Source organism: Gallinula chloropus (genome assembly GCF_964237585.1).
Source record: "Gallinula chloropus genome assembly, chromosome: 14".
In the NCBI taxonomy this organism is placed as follows: Eukaryota; Metazoa; Chordata; class Aves; order Gruiformes; family Rallidae; genus Gallinula; species Gallinula chloropus.
This window is the reverse complement of record NC_140099.1, coordinates 16,556,968-16,579,066: the sequence shown is the minus strand read 5'-3', so window position 1 is coordinate 16,579,066 and position 22,099 is coordinate 16,556,968. Positions and strand designations below refer to the sequence as shown.

General features: G+C 42.1%; 1 protein-coding gene across 1 annotated transcript in view; it reads left to right on the top strand.

Annotated features, from left to right (window-relative positions):
- The window catches only part of CCDC88C (coiled-coil domain containing 88C), a gene marked incomplete at both ends in the record, with an annotated part of 92,812 nt that overhangs the window by 38,886 nt on the left and 31,827 nt on the right, over positions 1–22,099 (top strand). Inside the window, 9 exons of the mRNA XM_084270463.1 lie at positions 393–462; positions 8,941–8,999; positions 10,689–10,772; positions 12,007–12,147; positions 13,044–13,228; positions 13,780–13,861; positions 14,266–14,424; positions 20,381–20,527; positions 21,828–21,972. Of these exons, the coding sequence (XP_084126589.1) occupies positions 393–462; positions 8,941–8,999; positions 10,689–10,772; positions 12,007–12,147; positions 13,044–13,228; positions 13,780–13,861; positions 14,266–14,424; positions 20,381–20,527; positions 21,828–21,972 (1,072 nt within the window). The remainder of the gene's footprint in view (positions 1–392; positions 463–8,940; positions 9,000–10,688; positions 10,773–12,006; positions 12,148–13,043; positions 13,229–13,779; positions 13,862–14,265; positions 14,425–20,380; positions 20,528–21,827; positions 21,973–22,099) is intronic.

Genomic DNA, 22,099 nt, shown 5'->3' with positions numbered 1-22,099 from the left:
GGAGCAGCTTGGGTACCTTCAAACCCGCTGCATTTGTACGCCCTGGAACATGACAGCAGCTGATGTCAAACATCAAATGAATACAGGTCATGCCTGGGGTAAAGGCATGACTGATGGATGTGCCTGGCATGGCCATGCATTTATCCTGATTAGTGCCATGGGACCCTTTAAGTTCGATATTAGCCATTGTTAAGAGGAGATTAGTGCATATTAGCTGTGCAACCTGATGCCATCTTCAGATAGTGATTTCTCTCATGTGGGGTTGCTTCTTGTGACCTTTGACCTGCCAACATGTTAAAAGCTTTGTACTCGATGGAGCTCTGTATTCTTTGTGGTGTGATTGATTGGGATTCCTTCACACTGAACTTTGCCTGTTGTCCTCTTTTGTTTAGGAGGTCCTCCAGCAGCTGATTGTAATGAATTTACCAAATGTTTTAATGATTGGCAAAGATCCTCTTTCTGGTGAGTATTTTGTTGGGTTCTTCGTCTTCCTCCTCTGAAATGCTAAATAAAACCTGTATATTTTTTTTTCTCTTAAATGGTAAATATGCCTCTAATCAAACTGTAGGTATTTGTAACCAAACTACAAATATTTTAGTACCTCTGAGTCTTAGTTTAATGTTTGGATGTGCAGGAACAGAGGTGTTTACACATCATATGCATAATGCACATGATAGAGAGCTAGTTCTTGCCAAAGCCAGAGCAGCAGCTGTTTGCTTGAAAGTCCTGTCTCTTTGCTGCAAGTGACCCAGGGTGCAGTCTGCCATGGGAGAATCATTTGTCTCCCAAGTCTTCTGTCCTGTGTGCCTGTATAATCAGTTCAGTTGTGGCAATGTGTACAGACCAGAAGTCTTGCAGAACTGCCCTGAGGTGTGGAGGAACTGTTGTAAATGAGGTGTGGGAAGAAAAATGTGCGAATAGGAAGAAAAATACATATGTGTGTATACATACATATATGACAAACTAGAAAAAGTGAGGAAGAGAATGGAAAAGAACATCATCTGTGGCCATGTTGTCTGGCAAGGACATCTATCACATCAGGTATCACATCAAAAGCCAGCTGGAAGCCAATGGACTCATGTCCAGACCACAGTGTCTTTGGTGGTACAAAATGTAAGCTTTTTTAGCCTGAAAATGAAGTCTACTTGTTAGCACATTTCTGAAATGGAAGGTTTTGTTGCTGTGGGGTTTTGTTTCTTTTCATTTTGCATGCCCGTTCTATTTCTGCCTTTGCCCCGTGCCAGTGCCAAGGATGTGGTGTGTTTGTTTTTACCAAAGAAGGAAAATTGGATCAGCCCTGTCAGCAGCGATGGGGAATGGTGTGATAGTCAGTATCCCCAGAGCAAACAAGCAGCAGAAACCTTTGCAGAAGATTTTGGTTTGCTGCTTTGAGCAGTAGTGTGTGCAATGTACAAAATAAGGGGCTTATATCAGAAAAGAATCTTAACCTATAGAAGTTGCATCACTGAAACTCAGTCTTGCCACCTCTGCAGTAAAATCAAGCTGAGGGTAAGGTATCCACTTCTTCAGCAAGCAGATTAGTTTTCATTGCCAGTCTTAATTCTCCTGTACAGGATACTGTTATGGGCATAGAAGAAAATATAAATACAAGAGCTGTTGTTTTATTCAGTCATATGAGCAGAGCCTGGGCTGCTAATGTCATGAGTGCTAGTGAATAGAGATGTCTGGGCCAACAACACAGTATCTGCTGGCTGGGTTTCAATAGAAAAAGCTGGCTGGTTTCTTGTCATGGCCGGTCCTGAGCGACAGCTGGCAGGAAAGTCATAATGCAGTAACCACAGTGTTGGTTCCTGGAGAAGCTGCACACTTGAAAGCTGCCCCCTATTTAGCTATGATTTCCCATCACTGACCTGCTGTTTTCTGTCAGCACCATAGATCTTTGTGAGAAAAGTATCTGATGTGTCTCTTGTCGGGAAGATACTGGTCATCATGTGTTCCCATCTTTCATCTCCTTTCATTACAACCAGAAATTTTGCTTCACTTCGAGGTCTTTAAAATGTGATGGTTTGGTTTTGTAGTTGGGCTTGGGTTTTTGATGGGGTTTTTTTCTTGGTTGGTTGTTTTCTGGGAGTCTTGTTTTTGTTTTTAAATTGTCATCTTTAAAATTTTATTTATTGTTGACATATCATTGGTGTTATTGAGAACATGGGGAGAGGATAAAGAATGCAAAAATACAGCTTCTGGACGCCTAAAATTGATAGGGTATGCCTGTATAAAATAAATGAAGCTCTTGTTAAGCCCTATTACATAATGGTTTTGAGAACCAGTCTCAGCTTAGACATGTTGGAGGAAGGCAGTCAACAAAGAAAGGTTTGAGATACACTTGCTCTCAAGAACATATTCAAGGAGGACAGCAAGGGATGGGATTTCAGGAGAAGCTCATCTTCATCTTACCCTTAGGTAGATGATCACTGGTGAGATGTACTGAGGAAATGGTTGGAGAAGTAGAGAACTAGAACTTACTGAAGGAAGAGGAACCTGGCTGAGAAAGGAAGAGGAACCTGGGAAACTCAGGGAGGAGAATACTCTGGAGAAGTTAGTAAGACCAATAGAAAAAGATAAATGAAGGAATAAGGTGTGGTGAGCAATGTAAGTGAGCAATGACTGGGTGACTGTCATATTGATGTCTTTGTTACTGCCTTGCAGAAAGGAGTGAGAACAAGAACAACACGAGGGCACTTGGGGAAAAGCATGAGAGAGTCTCTGTCAGTGAGAGCGCTCCAGGAGGGATGCAGTGTGAATAGAAATGTGAGGACAAAGCAGCCATCAGTGTGGGAAGCTGTACTTCTGGCACCAATATAGAGAAGCCCCAGGGAACGCTGACAGAGAAGCAAGGAAGCTGGGGTTGACAGCAGTATGGAAAGAAGAGATGATGGAGGTGGTTATTTGAGGGAAATATTTAAAAGTGGCAAGAATTACAGAGGAGAAACCTCTTTCTCTGTCAGTGATTCAGTCTAGGACAGATTGAGTGGGAGGTTCTGGAGGGGAAATCTGCAGACACAGTATGGGGAGTGCTGGGATTTGGAGGCTGAGGTGCAGGTGATCTGCAGGGCTGGGGCAGATCTGAGAGGCAGTGATGAAATGCCAGTTTTGCCTTCCCCATCCTGTAGGTAGGTCACCTGAATGATGAAAGGCCCCTCTTTACCAGGGAAAGAAAAATTGATCCTGCAATCCCATACCTGGAAGAAATACTGTGTTGCTTTGTTGTACCCTTTGAGCTGGGAAGGTTCCTAATGACTGTATTGACTCCATTAAGTCAAAGACCAGAGAGCTGTTAGATCATTCAATGTGAATTCCAGTGACTTACTCCTTGTAACAAGCCCGTGTGGAGTTTTACTGTGCGTGGTTTTCAGTGCTGTCTCTTCACCTGTGCTATCTGCAAATTGTACTTCTGCCCCCTAGAACACAGCCAGATGTAGTGTTACATGTATTAATTTATAATCTGAACTCCAGACTGAGAGTGCTAGTTTTACTATTGAGTTCCCATTTGGCTCTCAACAGTTGGGATGACTGAAGGTTTCTGCAGGTCTGCTTTGAACGTGAGACTGTTGGAAAAAGAGCTGCCACCTCCAAAAAGGTGGTAGCGGTTGGGCTTTTGCATAGCATGTTACATATCTGCTGAGTTTAGGAGCTTTGCTTGCTTTCTTGTCCTCTAAATCGTGTTGTTCCAGGCCATGGCAATTTTGCTGACTTAGATCCATTTGGCCATGGGCATAAAAGTTGTGAAAATATTTGTAAGAAGATGAAGGCTGTGACTGTTTTCTGGAACAGAGGGAGCTGGAAGGAAACTCTAAAGACTTAGAAAATTTTCCCAGGAATCTGACTTGCAGAACAATGCAGCTGATGTTACAGGATTTATTGTTTTCACTGTGCTGTACAGTAGACAGTTACTGACATTAAATTTCCTTTGTTTTCAGCATCTTTCTTCTTCCTGAACAGCTTTTTCAGTTCACTACTGTGCTACAAATCCCTCTGTGCTCAGTATGAGAATTATCAGCATGTTTATACACACCACTGCAGTAATTACCTCTGGTTGTAGCATGCCTTAGGAACAGCCACTTGTTCACATGCCCACACAAGGAATATCAGCATACAGTAATGGTCCTGAACCTCTGTGCAGAGGCAGTCAATGTCTTAGTTTTTAAAAATGCCTAGTTTGACATGGCTAGGGAGCATAACTGAAAACTGATGGCAGTTACTTCTTTGAGACAGTTGTAGTTTATTGGGGGGCAGGGGAGAAGGAATTTTAACTTTTTTCAGACAAAGAATGGACATGGGCTTTTATTTGCTTGAAGTAGGCTCATTTCTGTCTCTTGAAAAAATTTTGCTATTTAGATACCTTTTACAAGTTATATGTAAAATTTGAGAGAGCCCAAAGTCTCTGCTAATAAGTGTCTACAGAAACTGTTTTTCATTAAAATCATAAAAATGTCTACTTATGGGGTATTTTTTTCATGTCTGGCTTCCTTCCTCATTTTGTTTCACAATCCTCCAGAGGCACAGAGGTTCATGACATGTAAAGTTAATAACAGAACACTGCCTCAATAGTGTAAACTTAGCACTCAAGCTTTTCTCACTTGGAATATTGCTACCGCTGGGAAAAATGGCACTTGGGTGTTTCACCCCTTGCCATGTGCTGTGCACAGCCACCAGCCACTGTGTGTGTAGCACTACATGTGCTGATGCTCCCTCTTCTCTGCTGGAGAGACATCACAGTAGAAGTGTGCAGAAAGCAGCATCACAAGCTCAAGATTTCATGTGCTTGGATGCTCTCATTTGTTTTCTCTGACATTTTTCCTATGCCCCCCCCCCCCCATCATTTGTATTCTCTTTGTACTTTGATCCTGCTTTTTTTGTTGTGTCTCCTAATCCCTCTGCCCGCCTTCTCCCTGAGTCCTGCCATCTGTTTCCCCACCCTCTGTCCCCAGTGAGAGCAGAGGGGTCTCCTGACTGGCACAGGGAGGCTCCCAGGATGCACAGGTGGTGCTCGGGATTTCCCTCCCTTTATTTTCCAGAAAACCTGCTGGCCTGCTCTCCTGATTGGGAGCAGATGGTCTTTCTGCAAATCCCCCAGGTGACTGGCTCCCTTGCAGGCACAAACATGTGGCCTGAGACCAGCTGCCCTGGAATTTTCAAAAAGGTGTAGAAGTGGTTTGTGGGTTTCTTGTTTTCTGGTGTTTTGGGTTTTTTTTTTCTTTTAATTATCACCTTTCTGTTGATGTGCAAGCTTGAGTCCTTCCCATTCACTTCTGCTTGTGAGTACCTGTCTGTCAGGAGCTGCCCCACACATAAGTATTTGCATACCCAGTTGTAGGAGGACACTGCCTTGGTAAGGTCAGCTAATGAGCCTGGGTGGACCCAGCAGACTTTCTCCTCACTGTCTAGGAAGGACTTGTGTCATCCCAGTGAGCCAGCATGGGGAAGTCTGTGCATTCCTGCTTATGCAGTGCAAGAAGAACTTCATGACCGTGTTAAATTAGCACAAATGAAGCCTTTTGAAAAAAAACCCTGTATAATTGTTCACTGATCAGGAGGCATGATTGAATTGAGGATAAAGATCACTTGCTTTTGTTCAACATCCATCGCAGGATAAATGCACTGTCCTGAGTGCAGAGCTTTGCAGGATAGCATAACAATCCCAGATGTGCTTCCCATTCACTTACTAACCTTGGGCACTCCACTTAAGAGTGTGGTATCTCAGCTCTCCTGTGGTGAGATGAAAGGGGCAAGGGGTAATTAATCCCTTCCTGGTTCATTCTCAGCCAAAACCTCTTTCTAAAACACTTCAGATTAGTATGGATTTTTTTTTGATACTCATACCTTATTTATTCTAAATATCTCCTATAACTATTCTACAAGGCTTTAGGATGTTGCTCAAACCTAGCTTGAGTATGACTGATCTTGGAGTGCCTTAATGCCAACAAACTGTCTCCACCCCATGGGAAGCAACTCCTGAATGAAAGCCCAAGGAATTGAGAGGAGTGTGACTCTTTGAAACAGTCATACGTGATCTTCTGAAACACTTGGCTGGCAATCTGCTAGGTAGAGCTTTCAGCCATAAAAGTTTCTAGTGGGTGTGCCGCCTTAATTTTCATTACATGGGCATGGCATGTCTGCAAGCATAAAATAATTTATAAGAAAAGAAATCTTGGAGAAATCCCGATTGTGAAGTTTTCTGAGAGAGCAGACTGCCAAATGTTAGCTTCAAAACTAGCAAACTAACAATTTCACAATTACTTCAAGTCTTTTAATTTCTTGCTCCTTTCTGTGAACTGTGGCTTGGCCTTCCCTGCTGAAGAGCCTTGCTGTGTCTGCCTTGCCTTCCCTTCCTGAAGGGAGGGCCTGAGTGGGAACAAGTTCTCAGAGTGGTATTTCCAGGGAAGGTCAGTCCCTGGTGGGAGAACAGGGTTGCCCTTGCTGAGTTACTCTGCAGTAATAGCTGAAGTTGTTTCACCTCACAGGATCATGGACCATCACTAATGCCCATCATTTAACCTCATGGAGAGAACAGCAAAAGCCTACTACCTGTGGTGCAGAGAAGTGGAGTGTGGTTTGAATGGGTTAAGCAGCTCATGTGTTTTTAGGATGTTGTAGATGCTCTCACTGTTGGAAAGTAATCCTGTTGTTTTCTTAAATGAGTGATTTCATGCCACTAGGCACACCCTGAAGATAGCTGTGATGCTGTGGTACATGGATTGTTATTTATGGTCAACAGATGGAGGTGTCCAGAGCACACCAAGGGTTAGAGCACTTGTGTGATCCTGAGCGTGCAGCCTGGTGGCTACTGTCAGTCTCCTAGGGAGAAGATGTTCTGCCATGACTGAGTCTAGGAGAATGAGACACAGACTCGAGCAACTTGCTCTCGTGTCCCACACACGTGCTCTGCATTTAATACCTGATCTGATGCAGAATGAAACTCAGTGCTGAATCTGAGAACTCAGTTTCATGAAAAATGTCTTCTGACCAGACTGAGTGTCTCCTTGGGCTAGTAGTGCCCGCGGAGGAACCGTTCATGAAGTAATGGTTCTATTTTTGTTATTGCTGAGGGCTTTTTTTGTGATGTTGTCTACATTTAAGACTGTCTTATTCAGAATTGTACAAAACAATCACTCTCAGACTGAATTTTTTTTTTTATATTAAGCTGTAAGTTTTCAGAAAAGAGCAAGCCCTGTGTGCTGCCAGGTGGGGGAGAAGAGTAAGGAAGATTGTATGTCCTTCAAAAACAGTTTTTAAATATTCTGCAGGGAAATGAACAATACAGGGTAGAAGTGGGAACAAGGATATTTTAAATGTATCTGTCTCTGCAGAAAAGAATAATTCCTGTTTCCAAATCTTAATGAATAATAATGTGGGACTTGGGTATCGAGAATTTCAGTGTTGATTCATATAGTATACTGATAATTTACATCGGGCATTCTTGTAACATTTGAGAGATCAGCACGCTGAAAGTTTTGGGAAAAAAATGTTTAACAAGCAAGGTATATTTAAAGACTGGTTTAAGGCATTTGTTGGCCCTAAAAGCAGGAAATTGGAAAACAAATTACTTCCTAAGCTGCCTGCACATGGCCGCATCGGCTGGCAAGGTTCTGAGAATGGAAGTAACGCCCCTGGTAATTTAGGTCACTGTGTCTCTGTGCATCCGTGGGGATGCTGCAGCTTAATTGATGAATCAGTTTAACTCCAGTTCCCCAGCCTTGGGCCCTGCACATGCCTCCTAACTTTCTGCCAGCGCAGCCTTACAAGGGCATGGTGCTGGCAGAGGAACAAGGTTGCGCTCGGAAATTGTCTGTCTCGTTACAGGAGCAACTGAACACCCAGACGAAGCAGGGTATGAAATGAAAGTGTTTATCCCACAGCCACATACCCTCTGTGTCAGGAAGTATGTGGAGGTATAGGGATGAGAGAAAGCTATAAATGGTCTGTTTCCTTCTCTTCCCTCAGTGTGACCGAGGACAGGCTTTTCCTGAATCTAATTCCATAATGATTTTTTAATTTCCACTTTGAAGCTCCTTGCCTTCCACCTCCCTGCGTCTACCTTTGATATATGTATTTTCTTTACCACCCAAAAATCACTGCACTAATTTTGTTCAAACAAGACCTGGAGTTGGCTCAAAGCTGTGCTGGTTCCCCTTGTGAGGCTGTCTCCCTCCTCACCTTAGGAGGTGGCGGGCAGGGCTGTTGGTCACAGCAGGGCTTCCTGCAGTAACAACCTGCGTGTGTCTTGTCCCCCCTGCAGCTCCCCGAACATATGGTTAGCTGCATATTCTCCCTCCTACATCACTGGGGTTTTATCCCTCTCAGCACATGGGGTTTGTGCTTCAAAGTGGGAACAGCCTTTGATGCAGAACAGAGGCAGAATTTATTTGCTAAAACATCTCTCAATTTGCCTACAGAATGGTGTTCAGCTTTGGGAAACCTCAGTAGCAACTGTTTTACAGGCAGGGAATGTAGGACAAGCTCGTTCTTTGCGAGTAACCCTCCTTTGCTTCTGCCTATGGTGGGTTTCATTTGGGTTTGTGTTTTGTTGAGGTGTTTTTCAGGGGAGGTGGTGGTTTGGGGGGCACCTTTGCACCTTTGACAGTCACAAAGCAAGGCACAAGTATTGAGCATATGGGTTGAACTATTTAGGGGATTGATTTTTTTTTCCCTCCCCTGCATTGATCAGAGGAGCCTCAGGAAATGTAGGTGGTGATAGCACATTGTGGAAGAAGTTCTGTGGATTAAGTTAAAGTCCCAATTCTAACAACTGTATTGCTATGTGGGAAATATGGTAACATTATATTGTGCATATATTGTTCAGGCCTGTGTTCAAAGGTCTTAGTTCTCTTTTCAAGTGGATATTTTTGAGAGATTCACTTGCAAGTGCTTAACTTATTGTACATATGTGCTGATTCTCTTTTTATCCTTTGTTGCCTCTAGGTAAAAGTATGGATGAAATTAAGAAATTGCTGTTGTTGGTTTTGGGATGTGCTGTGCAGGTGAGCTAAAGGCTTGAAAAAATAAGATTGTTTAAAATCTGTGGAGTCTCATGTTTTGGTTTGGGGGTTTTGGTTTTTGTTGTTGATCTCATTTGTTTTGGTGGTTTTGGTTTGGTGGGGGGGAGGGGGGGCTGATTTGGGTTTTTTTTTGTTTTTCCTGGACTGAGAAAGTCTGCCCAAAGATGAGTGCTGTAAGAACAAATCTCCAGCTCAAGGCAGCTTGTGAACTGAAACTGTGAGAAGACCCAATAAGCGAGTGGAAGAAATACAGGGAAAGGAAGCACGCTTTGTGACAGCAGTAGCCTCAGGTTGCTGCCAGTGCTTAATCAGCTGTAGGATATGTGCTTTTGCAACTGAGGAGTCCACATTGTTATCAAAGTGGGAAGAGATAAGCTTTGAACAGTGTTCTTGATATCAAGATTGTCGTTGGGTTTATCTTCTTACTGCTGTAAAATACGGAGTGGAGCAGTGCATGTTAATGCCACCCAAACTAGATAAGCTAACAGTCTGAAGCCCTGATTCTATTTGCATAATCCTGTGGTTCAATATTGCATGTAGAAAATCCAAAACGAATAGGTACTTTGTATATTAGTGTGGGGATTTTTATGCAGCACTTGGTAAAATAAATATACATTTCCTGTCTGTGGGAAACTCCCAGAAATGCAGGACAGCTTCCAGATAAAGAGACCAGTGTTCTGCCCACCGACCCTCTGTGGTGGTGAACAATAGGCACGTTGCAGGCCTTTGCTTATAATTGACCTTGTTTGTAGGTCTGTCTAGTGTTTTTGTCGTGCCTTAGGACACTCAGCAATGTCAAGTCAATTATGTCAGGGTACAGCTGTGTATGTATGGCTGCTCTGGCTATTGCAGTGTTGCATTGCAGCACAGAGACTACAGGTCTGATTTGGCAAGCTGCTGTGCATCCTCAGCCCTCACTTCTGGGTGGGAGGTTCTTCCAGTGAAAGGAACCAGGCCCCAAAAGGACACAGTGAATGAGTTAAAACTAGAACTTGTAGTGCTTAAATTCCCCACGACACAGAGTTGTTAGAGGGAGGCAATAACTTGTTGGGTGTACAGTCACAGATGAACAGATAGCAGAGTTCTGCCTGTCTTAAGACTTAAGTAAAAGATTTACGAAAATACCTCTTTCTGAAAAATAGCACTCATTTTTATCCAAAATGTTTTCCAACCCAATTTTTTATCTAAAGTGCATGTCTGTTTAGTCCAACAAACAACGTCATCATCAATGCAAATAGTTATCAGAAGTGATGCATCTCTTTTCAATGCCAAAACCATGCAAAATGCAAGCAGCAAAGCAGACAGGTTAAATGATGCAACCTAAATGCAGCTTTATGTTTGTGCAGCTACATTAATGAAGCTGTGATGATTTCCTCTGGCTGTCGCCCTACCTCTTGATCTCATTGCGTGTTTAACTTGTTTTCAAAGGGCAAAGCCAGCCATTTAATTTAGTCTTAATTGTACTGACTGAAAAAAAATTTAAATAATTGAATGTATGATTTGGTTCGTGCTCCATACTGGGCAATGAAGTGTTACACCATCTAATGTGACAAAGTGTAGGTCTCGAACATTTTGTCTTGAGCAGTGGGGGGATGTTTTTTTGATGCAGTAAGTTTTAGGGTGCATATCATGTTTCAGGGTGTGTGTATTTTCTTTGGGTTTTTTTAACAGTGTGAAAGAAAAGAAGAGTTTATTGGAAGAATAAAACAACTGGATATTGAAACCCAAGCTGCCATTGTGTCACACATTCAGGAGGTGGGACTCAGTATGGTTTATTTTGACTTTATATCTCTCCCATCCTTGATTTAACATGTTATTGTGTGTGGGCTTTTTCCCTATAAAATGCTTGGAATTTCCCAATGGATTCATGAACTTCACTTAAAAAAAAAAAAAAAAGCCTAAAAACCCAACAATTTGTTACTGTAATCGAATTATAAGATGAAAATTTTAGCCACTGGGAACTTGTCTCAGTGGTCTTTTAAGGAGCTGCAGTAGTGAATGCCTTGCTTGCCAGTTATAGGCTGTGTAGGAGGAACTGTGAAGATACATGTGCAGCTTAGGAGCTGTGGTGTCCCTTCCACCAGCGGTGTAGGCACTGGATCACATGGCTTTGGAAAGTGTACTCAGCAACTGAAATTGAATCAGACCTTAAAAACAGAGTCTAATGATGAATATTCCTGGACTTGTTGGGTTTCTGTAGAAGACAGGAATACAGGTAAGCGTTAGGAACAAGGTTGTTTTGGAGACCTAAGAGAGCCATGCGCCCTGCTGCGTGCACCTCCCTGGGAGCAGGCACTGCCTGTGGCCGTGTGCTGGTGTGTGCAGGTGTAGCAAGCTCAGATTTGATGAACAAATGGTGAAAGTTTAAGACAGGAACTTTTTTCTTAAACCATAAAAGAATAGTTCTGCTTGAAAAAAATTTTAAAATTGATGAAGCACTTGAAAGCAGGAACAGTCTTGAACTCAGCTTAAGACACCTGCCGAACATTTCTGTTAAATGATTCAGAGGAGATCAGTTTGGGTAAGAGAGCAGTTGAAAGGTTACACTGCTGGCAGCAGCCAGAGACACTTCTGCAAAAGGCAGTTCCTCCCAGCTGTATTGGCTGCAAACTGCAAATTCACTGAAAGCAGGGCTTCTCTGTGAGACTACAGCCTGACTGCCCAGTGTGGGATCAGTTCCTTCAGATGCCCTCAGACCTTGCAGTAAGACAACTGCATGCTTCTTATAGGCAAACACAAATGCTATCTATTGACTATTATATGTATCTGGTCACTTTAAAAAGGCAGCCTTAATTTAAAAAAGGCAAGAATATCAGAAATTGCTGAGCAGTGATACAGTTAAGGTAGTCATGTTTGTTATTTACAAGCTGGTTTAATTTTTTTTCTTTTAATTAATCAATAAAAGAACCTGGAGCATGCAGCATATACAGCAAACAAATGCACAGATCAGCCAGTGGAAAGACAATTTTTTTGTTGTTCTTGTTCCTAGGTGACTCACAACCAGGAGAATGTCTTTGACTTGCAGTGGCTGGAGCTCCCAGATATGGCCCCAGAAGAACTCGAGTCTCTCTCCAGGAATATGGTTTTCCACCTAAAGAGGCTCATTGATGAGAGAGATGAATGCACAGAAGTATGATGACTTCTCTCTCATATAGAGTTCATGTGAAGTAACAGATGCAGGCTCCGTTTCTTCTCTTGTGTCCTGTTTGTGCTCTGGTTTTCTATTCTGCACCTTTATAATACACACCTGAAAATTTCCCCATCCCTGGAGGCGTTTAAGGTCAGGCTTCATGAAGCTCAGAGCAACCTGATCTAGTTAAAGGTGTCCCTGCTTACTGCAGGGCGGTTGGACTAGATGACCTTTGAAGGTCCCTTCCAGCCTAACACATTCTATGAAAATGTGTAGGAAGATTTTGAGTTTACCATTGTTTGTCTTGTAAACACTAAGATAAGGTGAAATGATTGTCCAGTAGGAGTGGAATGGATTCTCCATGAAGTGGAAAGACCAACATATTTGAATTTGTGACTTTTGTTGTGAGAATTTTGTCCATATGTGTGTGCTCACTCGTTTACCTTTGAGTGATTGCTTGCCTGTTTCTTGGTTGGTATCTACCACCATAGATTCCAGTGTTTTCTCAGTAAAGATGGCCCCACCTGTTGCTAATTCATCAGATTCTTTCCCTTCAGATCTGTAGATAAGGCATCTCCCCTTCTTTAACATGTTAATTTTTGTGATGCTTTTGACTGTGATTATGTTAGTTAAAACTGTGTTTAGAGGGTTTTATGAATTCTCTAAGCAACATAGACTGCTGATTTTGAGCCTTGGAAGGGGAATGTTTTAGTGGTCTGAGCATAGTGGAGATTCCTTTCTTCTTCTGTGTAACCTTCCCTCCTGGCTATCACTTGAATTCTCTGTAATGCCATGCTAATCATTTTCTACATTTTTACACATAATTTGAGACACTTAAAAACATGTTTAATTATACTATTTACCTCTTGACACTACATACCTCTCTGTTTGTCCAGGTCATTGTAGATCTTACTCAAGAGAGAGATTATCTACAGTCTCTGCAACCACCAAGTCCTCTGAAAGCACCCAGCCCAGATTCTTCACCAAACCCAGCCAACCCTCTTTCTAATGAAGACAAGCAGCACCTTGCAGTTGAGCTGGCAGACACAAAGGCTAAATTAAGAAGAGTCCGGCAGGAGCTGTGAGTCACCAGTGATTTGTGCCTCTAGAGAGACTTGTCTATTAAGTCTTGTGCAGCCTGAAAATGCAGTCAGTACACTGGCCTCCATGAGAGCTCTGAGAATCACATCTTGCAAATGTATTCTTCATAGCAGTAGGAAGCTAGTATGGATGTCCCATCTTTCTTCTTTAACTGGTATTTAAACAGTGTGATTGGTACTGCAAATTTTCTTTTTGTCTCATGTCTCTCTTCCCCTCTTCAAAATGCCAACTGCTAGCTGCACTTTTTAATAATTAGTGGGAAGTTGAGGCCAGTAAAGCTGGCTATGACAGCTGCAGCAATGAGATTTAAACAGAGGCACTTAGTATAAAAAGAGTTGCAAACTCTTATGTGTATGACATCACAGAAAAACATCTTGCTTTTATGAAGCTGTCGTGACAAAGAGGCTTCATGTTCAGAATATGCTAGGAGATCTCCATCTTCCTTTCCTGACACCTTCCCAACACTGCCCATATCATCAAAATGGTTTCAGGGGGGAAAAAGTTAACAATTTTTTTTCTAATTCTTTTCAGGGAAGAGAAGTCTGAGCAGCTTGTAGATTCTAAACATGAAGTTGAGCAGCTAACCCTGGAGCTGCAAAAAATAAAACAAGAGGTAAGATGGGCTTGTCTTACTGTGTGGCAGGCTTCCCTATTTAAAAAAAAAAAGCTTCTTTCAGTGTGAAGGTACAAATAGTACTATGCCTGTTTTTTAAATTCAAGAAATCAGGTTCCTGGAGCAAGCTGTCTGATTATGGCTACGGCATAGCAATGCCACACTTTCCATTTCACTGGTGAGAGCAGTCTCCTCTGATGTTCAGCTTGCAAATAATCCCCTAAATTCAGGCAGCATCAGACATTAGAAATGTCCCAGTAGCCTGAAGAATCTCTGGTTAGGAGAATTCTTACTCCTGAACCAGGGGAATATTATTTGCCTGTGCTTTAAAAAGAAAATAAAATTAAAGAACAGGCTTTGAAGTCCTAAGATTTGTCTCCCTGCTTATTCCTCACTTCTCACAGAACGTCCACCTGACCTCAGATGCTCGCTCAGCCAGAGCATACAGGGACGAGCTGGACTCTCTGAGAGAGAGGGCCAATCGTGTGGAGAGACTGGAGATGGAACTCGTTCGGTGCAAAGAGAAGCTTCATGATGTGGATTTTTACAAAGCTCGCATGGAGGCAAGTGAAAATGGGGAGAAGGGATTTCTGAGTCATCCTTAATGTTTGGCTGCTTGTTACCGGTTCATGTGTCACTGGTCATTGAGCTGACTGGAGCAAAACATCAGAGCAAGTGGAAATTTCATAGGTGTGTCATAGTGACATGGCAACATTCAAACTTCTGTCAGTGGCCAGGAGGACTTGGCACACACAGAAAATAAATTCCCATCAGGTTTAATAAACTTGTTCTTAAACTTGGGCTCAGTTCAGTGCTGAAAGGGACAAACCTTTTCTGAACAGTCCTAGAGAGTCCAGACCTTTAGCTTAGCCTTGCAAATTTACTCTTGGGTAAAATGCCAGTGTTCTGAAGCTGTTCCTTTGACCAACATTTTAAATATCATGTATTAATTAGCTAAATGAGTGTCTGGGTGTTTTTCCTTAGGGGTTTGTAGGTGTTAAAATGGCTGAGCATGACCTTAGTTGATAAATTCTAGCCACCCTGTTTTGCAACTGTTGCTTGTAGTAGAGAAAATTTGTATCTATGCTAGTGCCCTGAGTAGTCTATGTCAATGAAAATGGGTAACTTTGTTCTAGTAGTAATGGCAGTTTCTCAGCTTAGTCAGCGGCAGCTATACCCATCATGGAATTATTAATTACCTTAAGTTGGAAAGGACCTTGGAGATCATCTAGGCAAACTCATTGCTCACAGCATGGCTGACCTTAAATTCAGGTCAGAGAGAGTTTTTTTTTTTCCCCTGTTCTTTCAGTTCTTTCAGCCATTTTCACCTTAACTCTTAATAATCCACACCACTTCAGCCAAAGTCAGCAAGTCTGGATATTTATTTGAACTCATGAAGGTTCTGTAATTGGTAACCTCACTATAATTAGATAAAATCCCAGGTCTGAAGCAGAAGAGGGATGTTGTAACTCACATTTGCCAGGCCTTTGGCTGAGAACACAGACCTTATTTCTGCTCTATAAACTCTTCCAGATAAACACACCCCTTGGCCCCCAACCTAATAATGATCCTAAAAGTCTTTTCCAACCTAAATGACTGATTCTAAGGGCCCCACTAGCTGCTGCTTCTTACAAATAGGTTCACTAAAGTGGGTGGTTATTAAATGCAGTAATAGACTACAAAAGCTTCTCTTCCCTCTCAGTAATTCCCAGGTTACATTAGGAAGTATAAAGCTCTGTCTCTCTCTTGTTTTCTTCTCTGAAGCTGGCAAATCAGTTGTGCATTATTAACCTGGCTCACTGGCTATCAGTGTGGCATCTTGACATTTCCCTTCCAGCTGTGCAGTGGGGTTGCTTAGCTTCAACTTGCTGCTCAGATAATTTAGCTGGAGCTAAGAGAGTTTTTTAATCTTGTCTTCACCTGAGATCAAAGGAGTAGCTATTTCTGTTCTTGAGTTCTCAGCCTCCCTGCTTGTCCTGGAGCCAGCAGTTTCTCATTCTGCTGTTTCCATGTTTGTTTTGCTTAACATACTCAGTAGAGACCTCCACTTCAGTTTCAAATTGGTTCAGATTTTTCTTTACTTCCACCCTATCAGCTTTTGGTCAAAGTCTGGAACATGAGGTAACTGCTGGCTCTCCAAGGATAATTCCTTGAAATACAGGAGTGAGACAAAGACTATTTCCCATCAGTATGGCACTCTTAAATTCCAGGCCACAGCATGGCTTCTAGTAAAAGTGTTTGCTACTGTAGGGGCTGAGCTGTTCTAGTATGCAGCAGGATTGCACAGCTGTCTGCAGGCTGCTCTTTGGTCTGGAATAGCCAAGAGTTTCACATTCTCACCACTCCCATCATTGATCAAGTCTTGTCAGAGCCAACAACTGACAGTGGTGAGCAGTGTCAATGCCAGGCAAAATCCACTGGTTCCACCCTGAATCCACAGGAATCCACCCTGAATCCATCTGTCCCTGTGGTCGTGGAGTAGTGAAAAGGCTACTTCCTCTGGTCCCTCAGTTTTCTGTCCTGTCTTTCTCAAGTCATCTGCCCCTCCTAATGAATGGTTAAGGACTTGAGTCAGTTCAGTGTCTGCTCAGACTCCTCCCACTGCTTCAAAAACTGCTTGGCTTACAATTCCAAGTTGTAGGATTTGTGCAGGGAATTAACATGGTAGAGATTTTTACCACAGAGTATAGTGCTCATTCATCTCATGGTATTGAACGTTTACAGGTGTCTTCCTAAGCTCCAAGTCTTAAGACATAAACAGATCTTAGAGAGGCACATCAGTGCAAGCACAGGTGTGTAAAGTGCAGCATAAGCCACCTCAAGGCTCATAGGGTCTTGACAGGCCGTTAATAAGCAATGCCAAATCTGTAAGTGAGAAGAAAAAGTAGGTTTACCTCTGTACATCTATGCAGAAAGCTATTAAATGAACACTAAAACTTTCTCCTCCTTGTAGTTCACATAGACATTTGGTAGTTTGAACAAAAGCCATGGAATGTGCTCTGTGTGGCAAGCTTTAGGAATTGCAAGTGAGCTTACAAGTAGTTTCTGAAAGCACATAATACAAATCAGCAGTGGCAGCAGGAAGAGTTTAAGGAGCTGTTGCAGGAGTGCAAAAGGAGCGTCTTCATGTGAACCTAACACATTCAGGCATGTATGGTGTTTTTCTGCTCTATGTCTTGACTAAGTTGTTTAGAAATGACATTTTAATTTGATCATTGTTCAAAGAACATGGAGATGAATATTCTCTGGAGACCTTCCTGGTGGGGTGGCTTAATGAGGTCGTAACTGTGAATGTGTAGGAGCAGGCTTAATGCAGGGCTTCCTTCAAGGAGGGGCTTCTCCCCAGTGTAAAGCTTCTCTGCAGTGTTCCTCTTCACTGAACCTTGTGCTGCTCCACGAGATAGGATTGTTTTCCAAAGCCAGGGAGTCTACCTTGCCCATTCTTCCTCCTTATCACTGCAATCACATTTCCATGTGGGATGACAGAAGGAATTTCTGTGAATGTTGAGAAAAGTTAAAGCATTTGTTGTATGTTTCCACATAGTTGTCCAAGGCAATTTTTGATTGTCACAAGATGTTAACTGTGTCATGGCTCAGTAGGGGCAGCTTCTGAACTGCCAGAAAGGAGTGGCTTGAACTTTGTTTAACAACTAGGGCTGGATGTATGTGCAAGTTCTCTAGTTGCAGATTTAAACAATCAGGTTGCTACTTCAGTTTCTGAAAACGTTTTGCAGTAGCAACACACACTGATTGTGCAACTGCTTACCCCCAGAGTTAGTTGTAGCTGTATGCATACATACACAATGCACATTCTTATAGCTATTTCAGGGCACAGTGGTACAGGATCAAACCACAACATGCAGTTTATTACAAATTAGGAAAGCAGAATTACATGTATGTTGGATATTAAACCATCACAGTGTGGTATTAAAATAAAGTTTAATGCCTTGCTTAGTAAACTCTGTGTTTTTAAAAAAAAATACAGAAAGCCACAGCAAAATATTGTTGCTGTCAATGTTAAAACAAACTCATTGCTACAGAATAATGTTGGTGTGCTTAATTAAAAGTAAAATAAGCCTTCATTCCAGTGGAAGCACCACAACCCTATGACCACCACTTTGCTGCTTGTATAACAAGTGCTATTTGTAGCCAGACTCATTTATAGGTCACGTATGTTATCCCAGTGACTTCTGGGAGATATTGGTGCTGACAGGTTTTAGTTAGGATGTTTTTACCTTCCAGGCCTTGAAACATAACTCAAAGCTCCCATGGATGGTTATTTAAATGATATGAACTTTTCAATAAGACAGCCTCACACCGTGGGTACACCGGTGAGCAGTGTTGACCTTGCAGTAGCTGGCATTTCCACCAGGTTATTAATTTAAGATTTCATCAGAACGCCTTTGAACTGACATGTCTGCCCCCTCACCCCCAGGCACTCAATGGGAAGTGCTGCAGTCTTCCATGTATTGCAGCTCCCAGCAGTGTGTGGTTTGTACCAGAGCCTGGGTGTGTATGTGCTTGGCACATAGCTGGCCTCTTCATGAGGCACTAACGTAACCAGGTCCTGCTTAGTAGGCGGTTTGGGGGATAGTTCTAAGGCTGTGTTGGGGGCAAACACCCCCTTACTACTTAGGGCTGTGGTCAAAATTGAGTGTCATGATCTAGCAAAGTAAACTCTTGTCTCACTGCTGTTTCATTACAGATGTTCTGGAAGTTTGCATGACACCCAGCACACGTTGTCATGTACAGACCATGTCTGGTCTGCTGTTTAGTGTCAGCTCTTTCCATTTGCCACTCTGAAGTGACCCCGTTAGATCAGACTTGGCCCAAAATGCTGGTTCTATAAAGTTAGTGTTTCATTGTTATTTTTAATTACAGTAGTTGAGCCACTTCACAGGCACTAACATACTTGTCATCTTAATGCTGCTGTAGTCGGGACATTTTTTCTCTGATACTCTGCAAGTTGGTAGCTGACCCCCTGAGAAGTTCAAGGGCAATATGATGCTGCATAAGGTAGACTTTCCATATTATGCCATCTACAGTCAAGATACAGCAAACAACTAAGATAACTTGGTATAGAAGGCTATCAAAAGGCACAAAGGGGGAGCGCTGTCATCAGACATTCTTAACTTGTGCTTCACAGCTATCTTCTCTTTTTTTTTTTCTCCTTTTTTCTTGTTTTTATAAATAACTGAACCACATAAGGCTTTTTAAGGCTGAATCTGCCCCCATAAATGAGAAGGTAGTTGCTGATTAAGCAGTGAAAGTGATTTGCTCATGCCTGGTGATCTTTCAGGAATCTACTCGTTTTGGATGTTTGTGGTCTGAGAACAGGCATGAACACTGATGTCACGTTTCACATTGTGAGGACTGTTGTCCAGGAATAAACTTGTCAAGCCACAAGCATTTTGTCCTGCCTGTGTGCACTTTTTCTGTTCTTGCATGTTGCATTGGAGCAGGAAAGGGGCAGGAGAGGAGGGAGGAAAGCAAAGACAGACAAGAGGAGATTTCCTCATAGAAATAATTGGAGGCTTGTCCCACTCAACTCTCCTGGGGAAAAAAAATGCTTCTGATCTCCATTTAATCTTCTAAATGCTGAAAAGTCCTTGCCATGGAATGTTGTATCTTTGACTCAAGACTTACCTTAGACAAAAGTAAAAACTAGCAGTGGGGTATTATAAGTTGAAAGAAGACATAATTTAACAAATATATTTTAAAACATGGCTAAATATACATGGCCAGACTTCATCCTTTGGACACTTCACCTTTCTGGAGCTAAGATACTTGAATGCTGGGAGCTTCATTTGTTGCTTTGCAAGGAAAGTTCAGAGTGCACTGTAATTAACTTGTTTCTAATCCTGTGGCTACAGTAGAATATTGAGTTAAACTTTTACTCAGTGCAAACATCCAAAAGCTGTAGTGGATAAGCAGCATGGCTTGTGCAGTTAATGCTCGTGTCTTTATCGGGGATGGGGTGGGGTGGGTGTGAAGTGATAAGTATAAACCAACAACTTCCTTAATTGAACTTGCTTAATTGAATTAAAACTCTGTTCATGAAAGAGAAATTTTATTAAACAGATATTACATGTAAGTGTACTGAAGAATAAACATCTTATTGATGAGTGGTGCTGCCTCACATGCTTTGAATACACAGTGGCATCCTCTGAAACGAAACAGTCTCTTTGAAACTGGGGACTGCAGTGAGTTCTCTCAGGAAATGGTATTGGAATTGAGCAGTTTCTTTTCTGTCTTTTCTAGCCTCCTACCAAACAAAGTGAACTCCATTAAACTTCTAAAATTTGGTTAAAAAAAAAAAGTTGGATGTACTTGCGTTAACATCTGTCAGATAATTAAACCTGGCATCATGTTCCATTAAGATACCAGGTTAAAACTTTCTCACTGAAGAGCAAAAAGTCCATTTGCTTGTGTTTTGCTCTGTCAGTTTTGTAAAAGTCTCTTCCTCTCTGAAAAGTCAGTTTAAACAAAGAGATTAACATTGTTACTTTTTCTCTCTAGGAGTTAAGAGAAGACAACATCATATTAATTGAAACAAAGGCCATGCTGGAAGAACAGCTAACAATGGCAAGAGCTCGAGGTGATAAACTGCATGAATTAGAGAAAGAAAACTTGCAGTTGAAATCCAAGCTTCATGACGTAGAGCTGGTATGCCCTCTTTTCATTATGCTGATTTTTTAAAGTTCTGTTTCTGTGCTAGGTCACAGGTTCCTGTCACAGACAACAGTAGAGGCAGTGCTTTTAAAGAGGTCTTTAGTTTCACCTTTGTTCATGTGAATTCTTGGAATATCATAATGCTGACAGTGTAAATATTGCCAATGCTTAGTAGTGTGAGACTAGTGAATTAAGTAGAAATCTCACAGATACAGGAAACGAAATTATTATAGTAAACTGTCTTTCTTGTTGGAAACAAAACCCCCAGCCATTACAGTGACTTTAAGAATCTATTACAGGTGTAAAACAAGAGAGACAGCATTATAAAATTTTATTTCTGAGTGTATCAGCGACATCACTTATTGCTTCATAGACAAGGAAATGTGACAGGTTGTCCTCAAATAAAAAGTAACATAGGATTTTTTACTTACACTAGAAATAGCAAATATGCTTTTTATTCTTGTATTTTACTTAACAGTCCTCCTCTAATCCCTCTGTGTTTTGAATTCTCATGGATTTAGCTGTACACAGTTTCCAGCAGGGTCTGTTGGAAACAAAGATGTCAAGGGTGCTGTGTGCAGTTACGTTCAATGACTGACTTGGGGCCTTTATATAAGGACTGCATCACGTTCCACCTGTTCCCAAGTGGCTGGTGATTTTGAATAATGCTTCTCTGGGTGACTTGATGAGTTTTTGGGTGATGTTTTCTGAAGCACCGCTTGAGCTCCCACTGATGCAAATAGCCAAAACAGTCACAAGAGGCAACGGTAGATTGATTCTTCAGATCTGTTTTCTGGACATTTTAAAACCCAGTTAGAGGTAGATGTTTCTTCTGATCCATATGACTTGATCCAACTTGGACATGATGAGTTGTGGAAGCTCAGTAGGTTTCAAAGTTACAGCTGTGGAGTCTCGTGTATGTCAGTGCGTGATGCTACATGTTTTTGAAGAGCTTAGCTCCAGAGACAGCTTGAATCCAGCCTGTCTTACTAGCCCTGGCTTGTACTGGTCCTGTCACCTCCCAGTATGTTCTTGCTCCAGTCACCCTCCTTTCTAGTGTGTATCATGGACCTGAGCTGACTCTAAACAGGGCCAGCTGGGTGTCTCCACACTGCATTCTGTGGCATGTATGGCAGCCCGTGGCAAACGTTTAATGCTGCATGTGTGTTGCAGTATAAAAGAACAGTGTTTTTTAGGAGGTTCTTCTGAAGCCTGTGTTGTGCTTGTAGCAGTTTTGACAGAAAAATTTTATGAGTCAGCTGAATTTGCATTTTCATTCATGTGTCTTGCACAGGACAGGGACACAGACAAGAAGAGAATTGAAGAGCTGCTGGAAGAGAACATGGTCTTGGAGATTGCACAGAAACAGAGCATGAATGAATCTGCACACCTAGGCTGGGAACTAGAACAACTGTCTAAAAGCACAGATCTTGCAGATAGTGAGTACTCTGGTGGCTGTGGTCGTTTTCAGAGTAGACAGGTGGTTGACTGATATGGGAATAGAAGTTGAGTCCGAGCGTGGAGAACTTCCCTTTCAGCCACTTGGCATTGAACTTGATTTTGCAG